The 21,866-nt window shown below is 44.4% G+C and overlaps 1 protein-coding gene across 2 annotated transcripts in view; it reads right to left on the minus strand.

The window, feature by feature from the left end:
- The window catches only part of GDNF (glial cell derived neurotrophic factor), a 36,200-nt gene extending 14,580 nt beyond the window's left edge, over nucleotides 1-21,620 (minus strand). The window contains exons 1-2 of one of the 2 annotated variants that reach the window (XM_036742099.1): nucleotides 21,584-21,620; nucleotides 15,125-15,223 (exon numbers count right to left, since the gene is read on the minus strand). In XM_036742099.1, coding sequence (XP_036597994.1) covers nucleotides 15,125-15,197 — 73 coding nt within the window. In that variant the 5' untranslated portion in view covers nucleotides 15,198-15,223; nucleotides 21,584-21,620. Of the gene's footprint in view, nucleotides 1-15,049; nucleotides 15,224-21,583 lie in introns of both variants that reach the window. The other variant, XM_036742098.1, reaches the window with a different exon arrangement.
- Nucleotides 21,621-21,866: the final 246 nt, after the last annotated feature.

Here is a 21,866-nt window from a genome sequence, read left to right on the forward strand (position 1 = left end):
GAGTCCATCCATTTCAAGCTGTACCCAAACATGAATTCTGTGCACAGGCAGCATCCCCACCAGGTGGCAGCTCATTCAGCTTGATGACTTGTAGTTAAGAAGACCCATGACCTCCCTTTCTGAAGTACCTCCATTTTACTTTTTAGATAGCTCCAATGACTACAAAGTATTTTTTCTCATATTAAGACAAAATCTGCTTCTCTGCTACTTACAACAAATGCCCCGGAATGCTTCCCCAGCAGCCCAGAGCACCACAAAAACCAAAATTGGGGATAGTGAAGTTATAGTAATTTTGGGGATCCAAGGTCTGATTGTAACTTGGCCTGCTCTGATTTCTGAATATATGGCCAATTCTTCATTTCCCAGCTTCCCTTGGAACAGTGCAATAGCAAGGCAGTATGGCTCCTCTGGGTAAAGGATCCTCATTTCCCTGTTTAGAAGTTAGAGAAACATGCAACAGGGTGTGTACTTGTTGGCATCCATCTGTCTGTCTATCTATGTATCTATGTATCTATCTATCATCATCATCATCATGCTACACCTGATATGTTCTAACAGAACTCTAACAGAATAGATTTTAAACATACTCAAGGATGTAATAAGCACCAACCACTAACAACTGCCCTGATAAAACCCGGTGATTTGGAAGGAAGAAAAGTTTCATAGTAAAGTTTACTGAGGGACCTATCCACTCCAAAACACCACCACCACCTAATCCCTTGCAGTATTAACCAATTCAAGTGAGTAGAGTGAAAAACATAGTGAAGCCTCCTATAAACCCCTGCCCCTGCTGCCCCTTTACACTCTGCCCAGTTCCCTTTCCTCCCCAGCACACTTCTGTGTCCCTTCCCAGGCTTATTTTGGCTTCCTCCAGACCTAGCGAGTAGCTGAACAAGACAGAAAGGAACGGGGTCCTCCAGGGACTGAGCAAACAAGAGAGAGGAGGAGAAAGAGAGGGAAGACAGGAGGATCGGAAGTGGATGCATGGAAATGTTTTTCATCGTGGCAATGGTTTGATCGGCATATCTTCATCTGATGAGTGAGCTTTTTGGAAAGTAAGCCCAGGAGTCTCCAGTTAATCAGATCACAAGTTACATCCAAATCCATGCTATCTACATGACAGAAGTTAAAAACACCCACCAAAGAGACTCAGAAGCCTCAGAGTTCTAATATTACAGCAAGTTGCACAACCTCTCTGCCTCGGTTTTCTTTTTTTAAAATTGGAAGAATTGTCTCATTGGTATTTTCACAATCCTGGCGCCTTCCCAAGACTTTAAACTTGTAAGTTGTGAGGGAGCACGTCTCGGTATTATGTAAGCACAAAATTCTCACAGTCATGATTTGAGGAAGGATGGGTACTGGTATTTGGGTCTCTAATCTCCCAAAGGATTTTTTTTTTTTTGCTTAAGGGAGAAATGCTTTAACAAAAAATTCTCTTTATTGCTAAAGTAGAACTGCCCCAACATTTCTCATTTCTGTTGCTATTTTCCATTCTCTTTACCATTATCCTTGCTTCTTGTTGTTACTCAGTCACATCCAATTCTTTGTGACCCTATTTGGGGTTTTCTTGGCAGAGATACTGGAGTGCTTTGCCATTTCCTTCTCGAGTTCATTTTGCAGATGAAGAAACTGAGGCAAACAGGGTTAAGTGACTTTCCTAGGGTCACACAGCTAGTAAGTGTCTGAGGCCACATTTGAACTCAGGTCTTCCTGACTCAGGGGTGCATTTCCCCCGTGCACCTATCTGCCTATCCTGGCTTTAGGACCTCAGTACCTTCAACCTGGACTGTTACACCTCTCTGTCTGCAGCCTTTCCTTTCTGAATTATGACCTATGCCTTGGAAACATTATTTTGGCAGACATTATCTAGTGACAGAATCTAAGAACAGGGTTAGAAAGGATCTTAGCATTCACTGAGTCAGCCACCTCCTTATAAAATTTAGGAAATTAAGGTCTAGACAGGGGAAGTGACTTGTCCAATGTCTCTTAGAAGTCGGATCCAAATCCATATGCTCTGACTCCAAACCTAGCCCTCTCAACATCATTCTCCTGGTGTAAGACCTTCAGTCACTCCGCATTGCCTATAGGATACAATACAAACTTCTTAGCCTGGCATTCAAGGCTCTCCACAAGTTGACACCAACTTACCTAATGAGTCTCCTTCCATACTTTTGTCTTACTGAACTGTAAGGTTCACGAGGGAAGGAGCCACATCATGCCAGAACTTTGTGTCTCCCTCATTCCTTTGCATGGTATTCTGCATGCAGCAGATGCTTTAAATAAATGGTTGTTAACTGAATGAATAAACAAATGAACCAATCAGGGGATTCTCTTCCATCTATTTTGCCAGAAAGTGTTTATCCTTGAATTCAGGGAATCCACAGCTAAACCACCACCTTTCATGAGCCTTCAACTGGATGATGCCTAATGATGCAAGTATCCCATGACTTCACAATGCAGGGAGAATGTTGTACCATCTACTGATGTTCTCTCTAGCCAAGCCTCCACTAGGACTAAAGTGAAGAAGGGATGATTCCTTCAGAAAGATCCATTTCTACCCTATATTAATTAAAACAAAAGCGGATTTCTGTCTGAATTAAATTAAGGCTCTTTATCCCACAGACAATGTACAACCAGCTTCTAAATCTTGTCTATCCTTCTGTGCATAGCTGAAGTTCTACCCTCTGCATCAGCCTCTCTTCTGACAACTCCACCCCATGCTCACCTTTCTCTCCCTTCACTTAGCTCCTGTAGCACTTAGCATCTATACCCAATGAAAGGAAAGCTCAATGTCCCACCCCACCTATGAAACAGCAAAGCTCTTTGACTCTTTGTGATCCCATTTGGGTTTCCTTGGCAAAGATACTGGAGTAGTTTGCCATTGCCTCTTCCAGCTCATTTCACAGATGGGGAAATTGAGACAACCAGAGCTAACTGACTTGCTAGTCACACAGCTAGTCAGTGTCTGAGGCCATATTTGAATTCAGAAAGATGAGTCTTCCCGACTCCAGGCCTGGCACCCTATCAACTGTGCCACCCACCTGTCTGAGGGCAAGAACTATTTCTTTAGTGCTTGTTGATGTGCTATATGCACAAGATGTTAAGTTTAGAGCTGGAAGAAATCTTAGTAGTAATACAGACCAACCTTTCCACTTTACTGAGCCTCAAATATGTTGTCACTTGCAAGGTCACAAAGAGAGTGAAGTGGTAGCCTGGATTTGAACACACATCCTTTGACTCCAAATCTTTTTACCAAGGGGCAACGAGATGGCACAGTGGGTAGAGCACCAGGCTTGCAGTCAGGAAGATCTAAGTTAAAATCTGACCTTGGATACTTACTAGCTGTGTGACTCAGGGCAAGTCACTTAACCCTGGTTGCCTCAGTTTCCCATCTGTAAAATGAGCAAGAGAAGGAAATGGCAAACTACTTCAGTATCTTTTCCCAAAAAAACCCCTAAAGGGGTCACTATGAGTCAGACACAACTAAAAAATGACTAAGCAACAACTTTTCACCATACCAAACTGCCTTCTTGACTTTCTGCTCTTTTTCTGGATAAATCCAGATCATTAACCTAATTCTTCAATTTAGCTTTGTCTGTGGAGACCATCTATCTCTTTCACTAGTGAAAACAATAGTATTGCAAGAGAATTTAAATGAATTCATGTTTATCGGCACCAGATTTCCTGATTTGTACTTTGGAATGAGCAGCAAAATAATCATTGGATGACGTGTCCCAAATGACCCAAATAAAAATCATGCGCTGGACCTAAAAGAAAGTGAATATTCCCCACCCCTCCTTTCTGTTTACTTTTTGTTTGATTTTTCTGGAAATCTGTGTTTTGGGGGAGAACTTGAATATCCTTTTAGAAAGCAGATGTTTGTGTTTGCTTATTCTTCTAATAAAGGGGGAGTGGAAAGAGGGGCAGGGCTGCTTTAGCAGTGGTTAAGGATGTTATTGGCAAATGTTTAGAGTTATTACAACCAAAGTTCCTTTTGGAAAGTTATTTGCAAGACTTGGCAGGTTAGATGGAGCTGTGAATAAAGTACTGGACCAAGAATTAGGAAAGACCTGAGTTCAAATCCTGCCTCAGACACTTTACCAGCTGTGTGGCCCTATGCAAGTTGCTTAACCTTAGACTCAATTTCCTTATCTGTAAAGTGGGGATAATACCTTAAAAGGTTGTTGTAAAGTTCAAATGAATTAACACGTATAAAGCACTTTGAAAATCTTAAAGGGCTATATAAATCCTGGTTATTATTATGAACTATTATTCTTCAGAGGCAGGGCATTTTGGGGAATCATAGTAGCAGGGAAGGGGAATCATTTCTGTGGAACTTCCTTTCTTATCTGGTCCAAAAGACCTCATTTAGCCTTAGGACAAAACTTACCTTCTAAAAACCGGTTTAGGTACGGCGCGAGTGATGGAGTCAGAGGGCCTAGGCTAGAATGCCAGTTTACTTACGGCTCTGTAAAGGGAGGGGAATTAACTGATCTCTAAGCTTCCTTCCAGCTCTAAATCTATGACCCTATGACGCTAACCTCCCTGGGCCTCATTTGTAAAATGAGGAAGGTTGGATTAGGTGATTTCTGCGCAGTCCCTTCCAGGTCTAATTCTGTCTTACGCTGTCAGGTTTCATTTTAATTTCACCGGTTTAAGCATTTTAGTAAAAATAAAGATAGGAATACAATTCATTAAAAATAATCTTCAAGTTTATGTAGAACCTACATTGGATTACATGCTGTCTTGGGGGGAGGAGGGAGGAGAGGGAGGGAGAGAAAATTTGGAACCCCCAAAACGTGTGGAATTGAATATTGTAAACTAAAAATAAAAAATAAATTTATAAAAAAATAATCTTCATGATGCTTCTGACAATATGTTGATGAGAGCGTCTCTAGGGACACCCTGATACCGAACAGTTCCCATCTATGCCTTCTGAGCCGCCTCATCATCCATATAGAGTCTCCTCATTCTAGGTTTTCTGTCTTGGACCCTCTGCTCTGCTCTTTGTACATTCTCTCCCTTGGCAATCTCCTCGTGTCGCATGGCTTTAATTATCATCTCTATGCGGATGATTCATAGGACTGGATAGCCAGCCCTAGTCTCTGGAATGCCAGCCCCCGCATCACTACCTGCCTCTATTGGGCATTTCAAACTGAATGTCCTTCAGGCATAGCAAACTGCACAAGTCCAACACAGAATTCATCATCTTTCATTCCAAACCCAGCTCTTTTTCCAGCCTATCTATTTTTCTCAAAGGCACCACCATCTCTGCAGTCACTCACGTTCACAACCCTGGAGGCTTCCTTGTTGACTCCTCACTCTCTCTTCACCTCATATATCCAGTCACTCGCCATCTATTGTCAATTCTACCCACACAACATTTCTCATCTATCCCCTTCTCTCTAATCAAACACTCAACCACTCTAGTTTAGGCACTCATCACCTCTTGCTCAAACTATGACAAATAACTCAATTAGTATCCTTACCTCAAGAATTGTCTCTACAATCCACCTTCCCCACAGCTGCAGAAATAATATTGCTAAAGCATGTATCTGACCATGTTACTCCCTGGCCCAGTGATAGTGGCTCCTTATTGTCTCTAGGGCCAAATAAGTGTATGTGTAGTTTTCTTCCCTGTTCTCTCTGAAGAACTCTGGAATTGATTGTGTAACAGGGGAGACACTGGCACAGGACTGCCCAGCATGGTATCCCTGCGTCAAAGAAAGTGTTCTGTGAGCAAAACAGAATTAAAGTAGCTCAAAAGAAACATGAGATGCACAAATTTAGAGATATGTCCTCTCCTAATGTTTATACAGACTATTTGTGCCCCACCTGTGGTAGAGCATTCTGAGCTTGTATTGGTCTGATCAGCCACAGTCAGACACACTGTACTTTCACCCCAACGTAGTGATGTCATTTTGGTCCTCCTTGAGAATGAAGGACAACAACTAACCAACCACTCTACCAACCAGGGCCAAATATAGATTTTTCTGTTTGGCATTTAAAACTCTTCACGAGCCAGCTCCCATGTATCATTCCAAGATTACTGCATGTTATTCTCCTTCGTACAGTCTATGTTTCAGAAAAACTGACCTTCTAACTGTTCCTCATACACAACATTCATGTCTTTACATAGACAGTCTTCTATACCTCAAATGCATTCCTTCCACCTTTCCTCCTCTTAGAGTCTCTAGTCTCCTTTAACGCTCAGCTCAAACACTTCTTCCTCTATGAAACCTTTCTTGATTTCCCCAGGAACTTGTCTCCCTCGCAAATTCCTTGTGCTAATTTTGAATATACTCGTACGTGTACATTTTGTTTCTCCCAATAGAATATAAGGGTCTTGGAGTTGGAGCCTATTTAATTTTTGTCTAGTACATTGTTGTTGCATCGTTTCATTAGCGTTGGGCTTTTCTTGGCAGAGATGCCTAAGTGGTTTGCCATTTCCTTCTCCGGCTCATTTTACAGATGAGGAAACTGAGGCTAACAGTGGCTCAGTGACTTGCCCAGGGTCACACCGCTAGTAAGTGTTTGAGGCCAGATTTGAACTCAGGACTTCCTGACTCCAGGACTAGGGCTCTATCCACTGTGCTACCTAGCTGCCCTCTTGTTTAGTACATAGTAATGCTTAATAAATGCCTAATTGATTAGGCATAGGTTAAGTGATTGATTGATCTGGCAATTTAGAAGCATACCTTAGATTTCTTTGTATCTGTGATGCAGTGATTTGGTTTCCTGTTACTCTTCTCAAGAATTAGCCATGGCTCCCCAGTATCTACCAAATCACGGCTAAGTTCCTCTGCCCACTTCTTTGTGGTTCCACTATCCAGCCTTCCTCTCTCTGCTCCCCCACTCCCCTCCCATACAACAACTCTCTGCTGCAATAGGCCTGGAGTCTACACTGTCTGTCCCTCCGTCTCCTTCTCCTACAAGCTCGTTCCCAATTCCCCACTTTGTGTTCATGCTCTTCTCTCCCACCTAAAATGCCTTTCTTTCTCCCTTCATCTTTCCACAGCTACAGCTGTAGGTTACTTTGACCTGATTAAATATTGTTTACTGTGCTCTGGTCTGATACCTGATCCGATTGGAGGATCAGAATCAGGTCCTATTTCTCTGTGAAGTACCTAGTACAACATGGAGCAGAGGGTGGCTGGCCAGCAAATGCTTGTTCACAGTCTGGACTCCCGTATTTTAGAAAAGTAAGGAAAATTTATGGCATTCTGCTGAAAGAAAGGTGCTCCCTATTTATGAATAGTGCAGAATAACCACAGAAGGAAGAGGACTACTTTTATTTCTAGGGTAGCTATCTTTCAGACTCTAGGTCCTAAGTTACTACATAAAATAGGTGCTGGAGCTGAGAGCCAGATCAATTTGGGATCTAATGTGAGTCTTAAATATTTATATGAAGAGTAACACAACTAGCTATTCTTATCCCTGGGGTATGCTCCAAGAACTGAGCCCCTGAAAGGGGTCCAGAGCCAGAAGTTAGGTTCAGGGGGTACAGAGGCCGGAACAGGCCTCTTCCAACCTGCAACCTGACCTGGGTCCGTGGTCTGGGGACCGCCATCCTTTGATCCCCAGGTTCAGCTCTGCACCACTCCTTTCTGGGCAAATGAGTTTGTATAACAGTGATTATGCAACATATGACCAACCAAGAATTGCGCAAGGGAAGAAAGAGGCCAGTAAAGGATATCATCAGAGATACGTGTGACCGGAAAGGGAGGTGGGCCAGTCCGGCATGTAGCAAGAGCAAGGGGTAACCGATGGGCAGCTCGTGTGCTCCGCCAACATCACCTACCCAATGTCAGGCAGTCTGGAACAGCGGTTCTCAAAGGTTTTGGTCTCAGGACTCTTTTACTCACTCAAAACTTATTGAAAATCCCCCAAAGAGATTTTATTTATAAGTTATATCTTCTGATATTTACCATATTAAAAATTAAGACACCTTAGTGCTATTATGAAAATGGTTTTGACCTCATGGACCCCCTGAAATGGTCTCTGGGGGTCACTGGACACCTTGAGAACCACTGATCCAGAGGAAGGCTCAGTACATTGGGTTCCACTGCTGTGGAGGGCACAGACAAGGGCGGCAAAGGAAGGAAAGATTATACTTAGCTTTTAAGCTACATTAATGAAGGGAGGACCCACATAGATGGAATCATGAACCACTGAAATATCAGAGTACAAACCTAAGCAGTGTGGACCATAGATGGAATCACGATCCACTGAAATATCGGAGTACAAACCTAAGCAGTGTGGACCATAGGTGGGATCATGATCCACTGAAATATCATAGTACAAACCTAAGCAGTGTGGACCATAGATGGAATAATGATCCACTGAAATATCAGAGCACAAATCTAAGCAATGTGGACCAGTGGAGGTAACTTGGTTGACCCAGAACTTGGTGTTATACAACATTTTAATGGTAACATTCCACGGTTAGGGCATAGCAGATAGAGTGCTGAACCCTAATTCAAATATAGCTTCAGACGCTTACTATCTGTGTGAGTCTGGTGAAGTCACTTGTCACCTGATGTCATTAATCACTAATGGCACCTCTGTCTGCCTCAGTCTTCTTATCTGCAAAATGGGGATAAAAAAACAGCACTTATCTCCCAGGGTTGTTTTGAGGATCAAGTGAGATAGTATTTGTAAAATGCTTTGCAAACCTTAAAGTGCTATATAAAAGCTAGCTTCTTATTAGATATGTTGCACCTCAGTTTCCTCAACTGTCAAAGGAGGGGGCTGAACCAGGTGATTTATTTTATTTTTGCTGTTTTTTTTAGTGCTAAACATTTAGACGGAATGATTGAAAAACCGAAATAACAGCTGAAGCTATCCACGACCTATGAACACTTAGACACCACCTCACATAGAAAAGGCACTGAAAGCAAAACCACCTTAGTGAACATGGGGGGTCAAAAGCAGAAGGGAAGTTGCTGTGAAAGGCAGGAACAACTCACAGAACCATTAGATCTTGAGCTAGAAGAGATCTCAGGGGCCACCGAGCCCAACCCCTTCCATTAAAAAGAGGCCTTTTCTTCCCTTGTGCAATTCTTGGTTGGTCATATGTTGTATAATCACACCTATACAAACACATTAGCCGTGAAAGGGGTGGTGCAGAACTGAAGCTGAGGATCAAAGGATGGCCACGGACCCAGGTCAGGTTGTGAGTTGGAAGGGGCCTGTTCTGGACTCTGTACCCCTAGAACCTAACTTCTGGCTATGGATCCCTTTCAAGGGCTCAGTTCTTGGAGGATACCCCAGGGATAAGAAGAGCTAGTTGTGTTGCTCTTCATGTAAATATTTAAAACTCAAATTAGCTCTGAAATTGGGGTTCAATATCTTCACATGAAAAATGAGGTGGCTAGACGAGATGATTGCTACACCGTTCCTAAGAACCTGTGACTTCCTCCTTCTTTACCGTACTAAAAATTAAAACACCTGAGTGCTATTATGAAAATCACTTTGACCTCATGGACCCCCTAAAATGGTCTCCGGGGGTCACTGGACACTTTGAGAACCACTGATCTGGAGGAAGGCCCAGCACATTGGGTTCCACTGCTGTGGAGGGCACAGACGAGGGTGGCAAAGGAAGGAAAGGATATAATTAGGTTCAGAGCTGCATTAATGAAGGGAGGACCCACATAGATGAGATCATACAAGATCCACTGAAATATCAGAGTACACACCTAAGCAGTGTGGACCATAGATGGGATCAAGATCCACCGAAATATCAGAGTACAAGTCTAAGCAGTGTGGATCATAGATGGAATCATGATCCACTGAAATATCAGAGTACACATCTAAGCAGTGTGTCCCCACACAGCAAAACAGATTGATATGAGTTTCATTTGTGATTCTTCAGTTCTTTTGAACTTACTGGTGAGCAGTGGATAGAAACAAAGGTAGTTTTTGGGAATCCACGAAGTAGATTTTAAATCTCAAATGAGGGAATGTTACAGAAGCTGTATGATACAGGTGCCCCCTCATTTAGGGAGCAAAAAAATCACAGGGTAAGAAAGTAAGCAATGTGAGTTTCTACTTGTTTGCATATGACTATTATGGGGTTATTAATATTTTCCAAAATAGACCCTACGTCAGTAACCCACCCAGCTGGGTTGCTTTGATTCTTTTGCATTGGAACCAAGAGAACATATTTCATCCCAAACTTAGGAGTGAACTGGGCACAATGTACATGAATTTCTTCTTCATAAACTTTACCCTTGCTCCTACTGTGGTCATTATTAGTTTAGACCTGTTATTTCACTGGTGTATTGAACTCCCAGTGAAGAAACTCCCTCCACCAATGTAGATCAGCAGCTACTCTACAACATATAGTCTTAGAGAGTTATTTGGCCCTGAGAAGTTGAGGGATCTGCCCAGCATCACACAGCTAGTATGTGTCAGACCTGGTGGGACCAGAACGCAGGCCTTCCTGACTTTAAGGGTGGCTCTCTCCTACAGTGGGTTCTCTCTCTTCTTCATAGACTTGAAAAACTTTGGATTTTTTTTCAATGATTAAGTTGCTAACCTTTGAAAGAAATCAGAAAGATTCAGTTAGGGGTGTGCCAGAGCCAGCTCCAATTAGCTCTCAAGAACTGATTGTTACATTTTTATGCTCATATGTCTTTTGGAACTTGGCAAACACTACAAATGGGGACTTGATTTATAGTTCTGTTGATTGTCTAGACTTAAGAAAGTGTTAATAATGCAGATTAAACTAAAAGTGTGCCACAGGTTGGCCATTTGTTAAACATTTACCAGCATCCCCATAGATCCAGCCATTGGAATCCTTCCTACTTTCCAAAGGAATTCAACGTTTAGAAACATGTGTGATGGTTTACTACAGAAGACTTTGTGCATCATGAGCGAAGAAAAGCAGGAACATCGACAATAAATTGTAATGGTGTTGGTGTTGTGATTCTTAGTGGCTTGCACTGGCTAAGTGTTCAAAGTGGGCCTACTTGTTATTTATCTTGCCCTTACTAGGCTGACAGGCCTGCCTACCTGAGTGTACCTGGAATGAAGTCAAGGTGTTTAAGAATGCTTTGCAGTTTCCTCGTTCCAGGTCCCTTTTTGATTGTATATATAATAATAATATACATTATAAAATACATCAATATGATATACAATAATATGTACATTTATAATACATAATGTATCATATCATAATATGATGTATTATAATAATATGTAACATAATAATAATAATAGATTATAAATATAGTGTCATTAGTTATGTGATCCAACGTGGGGGGTCTCACTGCTGCAAGGGAATATCTGGTTGTTGTTTAGTAGTATCTGACTCTTTGTGACTCCTTTTGGGTTTTCTTGACAAAGATACTAGAGTGGTTTGCCACTTCCTTCCCCAGATGAGGAAACTGAGGCAAACAGGATTAAGTGACTTGCCCAAGGTCACACAGCTAGTAAGTGTCTGAGGCTGGATTTGAACTCAGGAAGATGACTCTTTGTGACCCCATTTAGGGTTTCCATGGCAAAAATACTGGAGTGGTTTGCCAGTTCCTTCCCTAACTCATTTTGCAGATGAGGAAACTGAGGCAACCAGGATTAAGTGACTTTCCCAGGGTCACATAGCTAGTAAGTGTCTAAGGCCAAATTTGAACTTAGGTTTTCCTGACTCCAAGCCTGGCTGGAACCCTACTGAGACACCTACCTGCCCACTTAATAACTCTCTCCCTCCCTCCCTCCCTCTCTCTCTCTCTCTCTCTCTGTATATATATATATATGTATGTATATATATATGTATGTATGTATATATATATGTATGTATGTATATATATATGTATGTATGTATGTATATATGAATAACTCATGTTTACACAGCAATTTAAGATTTGCAAGACGCCTTTTTCCTTACAACAATCCTGTGAGAAAGGCAGTGCAAGCCGGTATCACACCCATTTTATAGATGAGGAAAATGAGGCTCAGAGATTAGCTAAATGACTTACTTATGTCCTCACATGAATGTTGTGTGGGAGCTGAGTTCAAATTCTAGCTTCTGAATCCAAATCCATCACTCTTTTCACTACATTGACTTCCTTGCCTAATAGTTCAAATTTATAAACCTATTTAAAGTTTGTAAAGTGTTTTCATCACAATGATGTTGTCAGGTAAGTAATGTGGCTAGTAGCAGCCCTTCAGCAGACAAGGAAACAGGCTCAGAGATGGTAAATGTTGTGCCCATAGTGCTTTGGTGCACCTGGCTACCTGACTCCATGCCATATATGTACACCGTTATTCTGCTGTCTGATCAATGTTAAGATGCTCCTATGCTCACTGAGGCTGTAGTTGGCATAAATTGTCATTATCTTATGCAGATGGGGCTGGAGATAAACTCCATTTCATTTGTGCAATGCTGGTAAGCAGTTATCTTCCATTTTTCTCTTTTTCCTCTCAACCTATGCTGAAGTTATATTGTGTGGGTAGGCTGCTAGGCCTTTCTTATGTGTATTGCTCTGGAAATGGGGTTTAAAGGTAACTGTGATAAGGAGGTAGCATCATTCACTTTAATGTTACAGTCAGAGGCTCTTGCAAATGATTAGCGAATTTACATCAGCTAAGAGGGCAAGCTAATGTTTTGAATCAACAGCTCTAACGCTTTTAAAAATAGGTTCATAACACAATTATTTTTGGTTGGTGTTCTCTTAACAGGCCCTTTAATTTCAGGGTGTCAACAGTATTACCTCTTTCAGTCTCTGATAGATCACTCTTCTATTCTTAATTTACCTGTCTATGTTCATCTATGGTACCCTATAAACAATGTAGCTCACTCCTCTTTCCTGGGGCCGTAGGAAGGAAGGTGGTTACGCTGCTGTAATTAGACCCATAACATGCACATCACATTCCATAAGCTGTTTCCTAGCCTTAAGGCCTCTTGGTTTAGGCTGACTATTAATCTCCCCCTCCTACCATATGGCCAGAGTATTCTGGCTGCCTCTGTTATGATTATGATCAAAGTATGTTTCACTGGAATAGACTGGATGGTAGGCCATGCCTACATAGGGAATGACTTTGGGAAAAGAGAAGGAAGAATTCATCAGGTCACTTCCTTGGATGGGAATTTTCTATTGCTAATTACCCTCTAAAATATCTATTTCTGTCCTATTACCTCAAAAAGAAAGGAGTCATCAGGTCAACTCCTTGGATGGGAGTTTTTTTTTTATCATTACCTCTGGTCGTGCATTATAATGTAGCTATTCATTAATTCATTCAATAAAACATGGCTAAAAGGTTTTGAGTGGAACCCATTTTACTTAATCAAATCACCTTTTACGAAACAGTAGGAAAGTTTGCTATTTATAAGATCTCTGCAGAATATTTTTGTTGAACTAAAGACTCCTCTTGAAATGTGAGTAATCATCTAATTTATTTGTTATTGGAGGCAACACGTAAGTATAATGGATAGAGGACTAGGATTGGAGTCAAATAGACTTTTGTTCAAACTGTGACACATACTGACTTTGGATAAATTGAGTAACCTTAGGGACTAAGGCACTTTCCTTTTCTAACACTTTCTGGTACGAATATGCTCTAGAATAGTGGAAGAAGTTCTCCATGTTGATGAAATAACATGAAATCACAACTCAAGTGTTGTTATAAAATTAAAATTTGGGTTTTCTCAAAGGGGTACAGGGTGTGGGAATGGAATATCAGAAATATCAGAAATAAATCTAGGGAGAAGGAGATAGTTGTATCACACCCCAGACAACTCTATAAACTCCAGATCTCCAAAGCCAATTTTCCAAAGCTGCACAGGTCCTCTAGTCCAGTGGGTACAGAGGCCCTATCAGAAATAAGATGGGGGTGGAGGTAGGGAACAGAGGGGGGATACCTCCTTTAAGAAGCACTTCAGAGGCTGCTTTGTCAATAATTTTACCTAACGTTGAAATGGAGATTCTTTTATCTAGATTTGACACTACCTAGTTGTGTGCCCTTTCTATAAAGAAATCTTGTCTCTGGCTGAGTTTATGAGAAATCAGGACCTTTCCTTTTGGAAAGGATGGACTAAAATGGTAAATTGTATGGCAGATGAGGTACTCTGCATGGTGAACCTCAATCAGCACGCATTTATTAAAACAAAAATGAAATGGTACCTGCCCTCAAGGGGTTTACATTCTAAGTAGTAATTTCCCCCAACTAAACAGCTAGGCTGGGGAAGCAATCTTACACTTTTTTTATGTGTGCCATAGACCCTTTTGGCAATCTAGTGAAGCTTACGGATCCTTTCTCAGAATAACATTGTAAAATAATTGGAGAAAATGCTAAATTTCAGTTAGAGGTAATGAAAACAGAAAAAAAAATTCTCATCCAAGTTCACAGACCTCTTGAAATCTATCCACTTTCTGCTACTTTTTTTTTTTTACCAGTAAGCACTTTAAAAATAATCTCGTAACCCTGAACCTCCTAGGGATCATGGGATTTAGAGTTGGATGGAACTTTAGAGCTCCTCTAAGTCACAGGATCATAGATTTAGAGATGGAAGGGACATGTTCAAAAGTCTTCTAGTCCAAATTTCTCACTTTGCATAGGAGGACACCAAGGCCCTGAGCGGTGAAGGAATTGGCCCCCAAACCACACAGGTGGTATATAGCAAAGCCTGGGTCTGAGCTTAGATCTTGTAATTCCGAATCCAGGGCTCTTTTCATACTACAGAGAAAGGCCACACATACACACTTCTGTACTCGCATCCCTTTCCCTGCCCACCTCCTTATTTTACAAAAGAGACCCAAAAAAGTGATGGAATTTGTTCCAAAGTGGAGAGCTGGGGTTCAAACCCAAGGCATCTGATGCTAAAATCAGGGTGTCCCTTTCCCTGGACTTTGCTACCCCATTACTCTCTTCTGTAGAAAAAGTTCACCCTCCCATTTTCCCTTATCAGCCCTCCCCTTGTTCCTCAAGGTCTAAGAGAAGAACATCTCTACCCCTGGGGGCACAATTTATTTTTTTTGTAAGCTCTTATGGTGATGTGCATGATTAGTAGGTCTGAAAGGGTGGCTATGAATTGGGGAACGTTTCTTACAGTCACTTCTCACAGCATAAGGAGCCAGTCGGCTGGGGGAGTACTCTTCTTCTGGCCCTCCGGGATGCTTCTTACCAGCAGGCAGCGGGAAGGCGGACACAGTGTGGAGCAGTACCAGGCAGACAGCCACAATATCCCATAACTTCATCTTAGATTCCCGTCCAGCGGTGGCTCCTGGGGGGTTTAGGGTCAGGAGAGAGAGGGGTGGGGATAGGTCAACTTTCCAGTGATGTGGACAGCCGCAGAGTCCCTTCTCCATCCCATTGCAAAGCCAGTGGCCCCCCCCCCCGCCCCCGCCAATTTTCACATTCATGCCAGTTGATGCGCTTTCGAACCCCACAGGTGACTTCTTCCTTAAAGAAACCCCCTCGCATACTATTGTTACTATGCCCTTTGGGAGCACATTTTCCAGTTAGGAACCTTTCCCATTACAACTTTGTAATACAGGACGCTAGGACTTGAACTAAAAGGGCAGAAGGCTGGGGCTTCGGTCCCTAGTGTCCCTTTCTGTTTCCCTAGATGATACCCTCCAGCACTCGGGGAATGAACTCAGTCCCTAACCCCTCAGGCCCTCACCCGTTGCTGGAAGGAGTGCCTTCCACCTCTCATGTTTTCCTGGATCTCTTTTCAAGTCCAGTGCCCCTTTTTCTCCGGCCCGACCCCACCTCTGGGGTGGGGGAGCCTTGGAGCTGGGTAGCTGCTCCTGCCCTGCCACACATCTGCAGCCCAGGCTGCAGACTCGGAGCCCAAGCTCCTTCTCCACCCCACCCCATCCTCCAATTCAACTTTAACACCTTCCACCCCCCCCACCCCTCCCCTCCGCCCCCGCAAAAGGCAGCTCGGAGAAACCAACCTTCCCAGAGAAACTCCTTTCCTACATGGGGAGCCTTGCCGTGGAAGCCGCTCTTTCTCCCCATCGCAGGGCTCACCCGCTAATAGCTACAAGAACTAGAATAAAATTTCTCCCAAGGGTTTCCTGATCCATCACTTGCAATAAGTGGCTACAGCCGGTTTCGCTTTGTGCACTTGCATCTTTGTCTATTGGCGGCCCGTTTTTTTTTTTCTTGCACTAACCCGGCACCAAAGGGAAAAAATAAAACCAAAAACAAACCAACAAACTTTTATTGGGGACAGGAAAGGAATGTTAGTAGGCATCTGGCAGCTTTAATTCTGTTTAAGTGTAAGGCAGAGAGGGCACTTGTCTTAACATCTGATCAGCAACAGCACTAGTGAAATATTCCCCCCGCCCCATTAGTTCCCCCACCTCTACCGGGAATTTCCCCCCACGTCCTCCCCTTTCCAGGGAGACCAGACCAAGCGAAGTCTCCCGCGCTCTCTCACATCCAGCCCCAGCCAAGTGTCTCAAGGCACAAAGCATTGCAGTTTGCTCACAGCTCCAGGGGAGGGATCGCCCGGGATGCGCAACAGGGAGCACGCAGAAAAGGACGTTGCCCGCGGCGCCTCCGGGGCGTTGCTCGCTCTCGGAAGGGGACCTGGGCACTGGGAGGCCTGGGCTGGCGCTTCACGTCGAGCTCTGGCTCCAGCTTGGGGCGGGGTGGGGGTTTAGGGCAGGAGGAGCGTGATACAGTAAATATGAGCCTCCCTCAGCCAGGGGGCACCATTTGGATTTTTCACACTCCCTCCTCCTCCCCCCTCCCCCCTTCCCCCCCAAAAAGAAAAAAAAAGGCAGAGGCAAGGCGGAAAGAAAAATGTGCCGTCCAACTTCTGTTACTCGCAAAACTTTACTTTTCACTCGCGCCCCCTCCTCCCCAACCGCGAAAACTTGGGCTGAATTGGAGAGCGAAGGGGAAACGTGTGTGTATGTATTTTTGAGTTCTAGGGACCAGACATCCCCATGGACCAATTCAGTCAAGGTCTTTAGTAGACGCCCGCTGACCCCAGCTTTCCAAAGTCAGTCTCCCTTTCCAACTCTGCTGGCTTTTGGTGACCGACCCTGCTCCTGAAACTCCACGTGGTTTATGCCACAGCTCTGCCCTTCTTTCCCATTAAATAAAACGTACCCGTCGGAAAAAGAACGAGTTTGCCCTCGCCCCCTCCCACCAGAAAGGGAAAAGGGAAGGGATGGAGCCGCGGGGAAGAGGTGCGGGAAGCAGAGTTTTCAGCAAGCGATGGAAGAAAAGTCGGTGGCTGCCCTGGGCCAGCGTTATCTAGGCAACATCTTTTCTGTCCCCTGCCCTTCTGGTTCCCAGGCCCTCCAGACTTTCCTCTTGCCTCCTCACACAACCCCAGTGCCAGTCCAGGCCCAGCTAGAGAAGCGTTTAATTGGGCCGCCACCTCCCACGGTGCCCGCTGCCCGCCCTGGAGCTAGCTCGGAGGAGATGGATGCGTTTTCCATTCTCCTGGCATTTGTTTGCTCGCTAAGCAGCTGTTTGGCCGCGCTGGCAAGGAGGAAAAAGAAACTCCGAGAGACCCGCAGCTCCGGCCTCCCAAGCCGGTCTGGGCTTGTTCGCTGGGCGGCGGAGGTGGGGGGAGGCTGCGGCGAGCTACCCCCGGGGGGCGGGGAACCAAGGTCGTGGTTCCATTGCCTTCTACTCCAAATAAACATTGAGACACCGAATTCATGCAAACGGGCGTGGGGCGGGAGGAATTAGGGAGCAGGACTTTGGGAAGCGTAAAGGGCCTTTTCTCTCGTCCTCCAGCCTGCCTGCAAGCCCGCATCCTCCCCAAAGCTCCCGGGCACGAGGTTAATGCACCGTTCAAAACCCAGGTGCCCGCCTCCATTCCCCTCCCGCCCACCAACAGGAAGAGAGGGAGCCAGCAGATTTCCCTTCTGTATTAAAAGGGCTTTCCCCTGTTTTCCCCAAGCTGTGGGCGGATGGGAGATTTCAAAAATTGGACGTGGAGTTTCTCAATTAGGAGTGTGGCGAAGCTGGCAAGGGATGGAAATGGAAAACTCTACGCCCCGCCAAAGAGGAGGCTCCCCGATCCCTGGTTGTCTTCCCGCTCACGGCCCGGCTCTTTCCTGTCCCCGAAACAGGCCCCCTGGGCTGGTGAAAGCGCATTCTTCTCTCCCGAGAAAGCCCTCAGTGAAGGCTCTGGAGCTAAAAGCTTATTGCGTTCTCGTATCTATTCTGGGGAGGAAACCGAATGCAGGCTCATCATATGCAAACCGCCTGGCTGCAGAGGGGTGCAAAAAGTAGACCCAGCTTTGTCTGGACGTGTTTCTCAAAGGTCTAGGTTTGTTTTTCCTATTTAGCCCCCCGGGTTTTGTCACTCTCTCCTTTTCTTCCTCTCTCTACTTCCCTTCCCTCATTCTCTTTCCATTTGTTTGCCCCCAAACAAATGTGCCTCTTGCTTCTTTCCCCATTTCTTTTCAGACTAGTCTGCTTAACTGCAAACCTAGAGTAACAGCGTCTTGCATTTGCCTACGCTCTTACGACATTCACCAAAGTTTTTTCATACATATATAGCTTTTTTAAAAAAACAATCCTCACAAAGAAAGCGACAAAGTCACAGAGTTGTAAATTATTAGAGCAATAAAGGAACTTTAGAGATTAAGCAGTCCAAAACCTCCTCATCTTATAGATAAGGCGCTCAGACTGACTGATCCTGGGCAAGTCACTTAACCTCAGCAGTAAAATGAGGATAATAACACCTCTTTCGAAGGGTTGTTGTGAAAATCCAATGAGATAACACATAAAGTGCTTTCCAAAGCTAAAAGATTTTAGAATATAGCGTTGTAACAGTGCTTAATGATGGTTATGATAGTAATATAATAATAACAATTGAGGACCAGAGACACTAGAGAAGTCAACAGTGGCGGAGATGGGACAAGAAAGCAGATTCCCTGATCTGGTGTTTTTGGCTAATGAACTGCCTTACAGACAGGAGGATAAGTGTCCTGGCGGCACTCAACACCGAAATCTGAGGTACACAGCATAGTACAGCTCCTAGGGAGGAATCCGATCAATGGTGCTGGAAAGAGGGTCACTGTCCTCCCTACCAAGTGTCTGAATAACTTTTCATCATTTTGGGCACTAGGGGGCACTAAAACCCACCATAGTTCAATAGGTCCACCTTACTACATAGCTGGCAAGTTTGGTCATTTGTCATCTTAAGTATAACAGAAGTGGTGGTGGGGGAATTGCTCACCTTAAAATCTTATGAAGTTACCCCTAGAACTATTTGATATTCCTACCTAACACTGTCCCTGTTGTTCATTCTCTTCCCCAATCTACCTTCCTTCTAACCTGGACTAGTTTCTTGACAACTTTTCTTTGGAATCCAAGTCTGTCCTCACTCTTCACCTAAGAAAACCTAGTCAAGGAGATAGTTTCACACTCCTACCACCATAACTGCCTCCTCGTTCTTAATTCTTAAGTCTGAGGAAATTACAGTTGGGCTTTAGTTTCAAGATTGACATGAGAAATAAAAAAGTGGGATAAGGGGTTTGAGAAGATAGATATGTCAGCTTTAAACCAATCTCTGGGGAAGAGGCCTGGAAAGGAGGAAAGAAAATATACCTACATAACAGGGATATTTGTAAGCAACACTTTAACCTCAGCGATGAGCCTTAAAATAGCATACTTTGAGAAGTGTTATGTGGGGAAGTAAGGAAGAGAGATGAGGAAAGAAGTAGCTAACTGCTATTTACTGAGTGCTAGGGCAAGTCACTTAACATCTCTAGCCTCTGAGGTGATTTTTAACTCCTGTGAATCTTTTGTCTTAACCCTCTGAATTTCCATCCAGTGAATATTTCACCATACTCTTAAGAGCTGAGCAGGTTGGTTTTCATCCCATGCTTTGGGGAGTCACCAATTTAGTTTCTTACTGGGCTATGGGTATACTATCCCAGGAGACAGGGTGGAAAGTGTCTGAAAAATGTGGAAGAAAACAGAAAGTCCAAAGCAGGCTAGGGCAGTGATGTGTTAAAGGACTGCAAGTCTGTCCTGTATCAAATAGGTTAGTGGGAGTCCTGCTCTACCACAGAGATTGTTTAGTCTCACTCTGCAGTTTTCCCTCACTTGACACTTGTTACATTGACAGCCTTAACCCCTTCCCTTAGAAAGTAGAGGCATAGCTGATCAGGGCCTATAGTACCTAAACATTTTGTGGGATTTGCTAGTCCCATCAAAAGGACACCAAGCAAACAACATTTTAGGAAGAAACAAAGACATCGTGTGTGTGTGTGTGTGTGTATGGATGGGGAATTAATTTCTTTGGTTTCCTCAGCTTGGAATTTATTTGTAGGGAGAATTGAAGCCAAGAGTAGAGAAAAATTAGACTCATTGGCGAGGCCATCCTTTTGAATGAAGGCATATTCACAGAGGAACTTGAACATGGGGTAGCTATTCTGGAGACCCCACATGAAAAAAGGGTGATATTACAGGTGCTACATTTAAAAGAAAAGCCTGAAAGCAAAGCATTCATTAGAAGATTCATGCCATAGCTGGAATTTTAGTTTTTTTTTTTATTTAAACTCATTTTACAGCTCAAGTCTAGGCACAGTGACATCACTGGAAGTCAGATGCGTACAAGATACATACACAGTGGTTGTTGGTCAATGTCTTTGGGACCAGGGGCTCATCTAGCACGTGCTATGCTTAACTTAGGTTTAATTTTGACAGCATGTCTGCAGAAAAGGAAGATAGCTGAATCTCCCCTCTCCCACACCAATTTTCACTGGGAAGAGTGGAAAGGGGAGAGGCTTTGAGAAACATCAATGGGGAAAGTTATGCCACTCGGCAGAGGCTTGGAAAGTCCTGAGGGACAGGAGTGCAAAGGTGAGCGAGCACCCATACAGGTGTATATGCTTGGGAAGGGGGAAGTCATCTTTCCATAACCTCCTGGATGGGGAGGACAGCAAATGATAATGTAGATTAAACCTATTTTGACGGGCTTAATTCAAGTCGCTTTAACGCTCCAGTCAGAAGTGACCACGGGAGTCCTCTTTAACTTTCCACTTTTACGCACCTTTGCCACACGCTCCCAGTTATCTGCATTTCTTTTCAACCCAGAGAAGACTAAAGCGGGCTCACTAATAATAGCTTCCTTCCAGCATTACGGCAGACACGGGTAGGGAGGACAGCCTGGGCACTTTAAGTTGTGGGGAGGACGACTACTTCGCTTTCCCTTGCACCCTATCCCAGAACAGAATAGATAATGTGGCACAGCCCTGGTTCCACGGAGGGGCATCCTGGACTCTGGAAGGCGGGGGCAGAATTGGGGCGGTTGCACGTGAGGAGAAGATAACCTTCCCCCAAACTTACCTAAGTTCCCTTTTAGGCAGGGCCTTCTGCCTTCTCATTTTCAACTTCTCCCTTTCCACCCTCTCCTCCTAGTTTCCCATCCTATCTATCCTCCTCCTTTCCCTCTTCGGGTTCGCCGCACCTCCTCGTCGTCTCATCCTCCTGCCCTCTTCTCCTTTGCTGCCTGGTCCCACGCCTGGCGCTGCAGGGCCAGCCAGGGGAACCCAGGTTCTCTCCATCCCTTCCTCTCCCCACCCTCATCCCAGTGGGGTGGGGGGGGTGGGGGTGGGAAGAGACCTAAGCCCTCCGCTACAGCCCCTCTTACCTTTGATCCGGTCTCGGCAGACCCCCAGTTGGACATTAACCCCAGGAAGCCCGAGTGCCAGCCAATAAACGCATCGGGGCCGAGGTCAGGACCACAGAGACCCGCGGAACAGGTCTGGACACAAAGTTCGCAATCCCTGCTGGAAGCGGTGCGGAGAAGAGTCAATCGAGGGGTGGACCGAGGTGGCGGCGGCGGCTGTTGCTGCTGCTGGGATCGCCGCGGCCGACAGCTCTCCTGCTGCTCCCCCCCACCCCCAGAGGACCAAGTCCGTGCAGCCGCTGCT

The sequence above is a fragment of the Trichosurus vulpecula genome, chromosome 1, assembly GCF_011100635.1.
Source record: "Trichosurus vulpecula isolate mTriVul1 chromosome 1, mTriVul1.pri, whole genome shotgun sequence".
Classification (NCBI taxonomy): Eukaryota; Metazoa; Chordata; class Mammalia; order Diprotodontia; family Phalangeridae; genus Trichosurus; species Trichosurus vulpecula.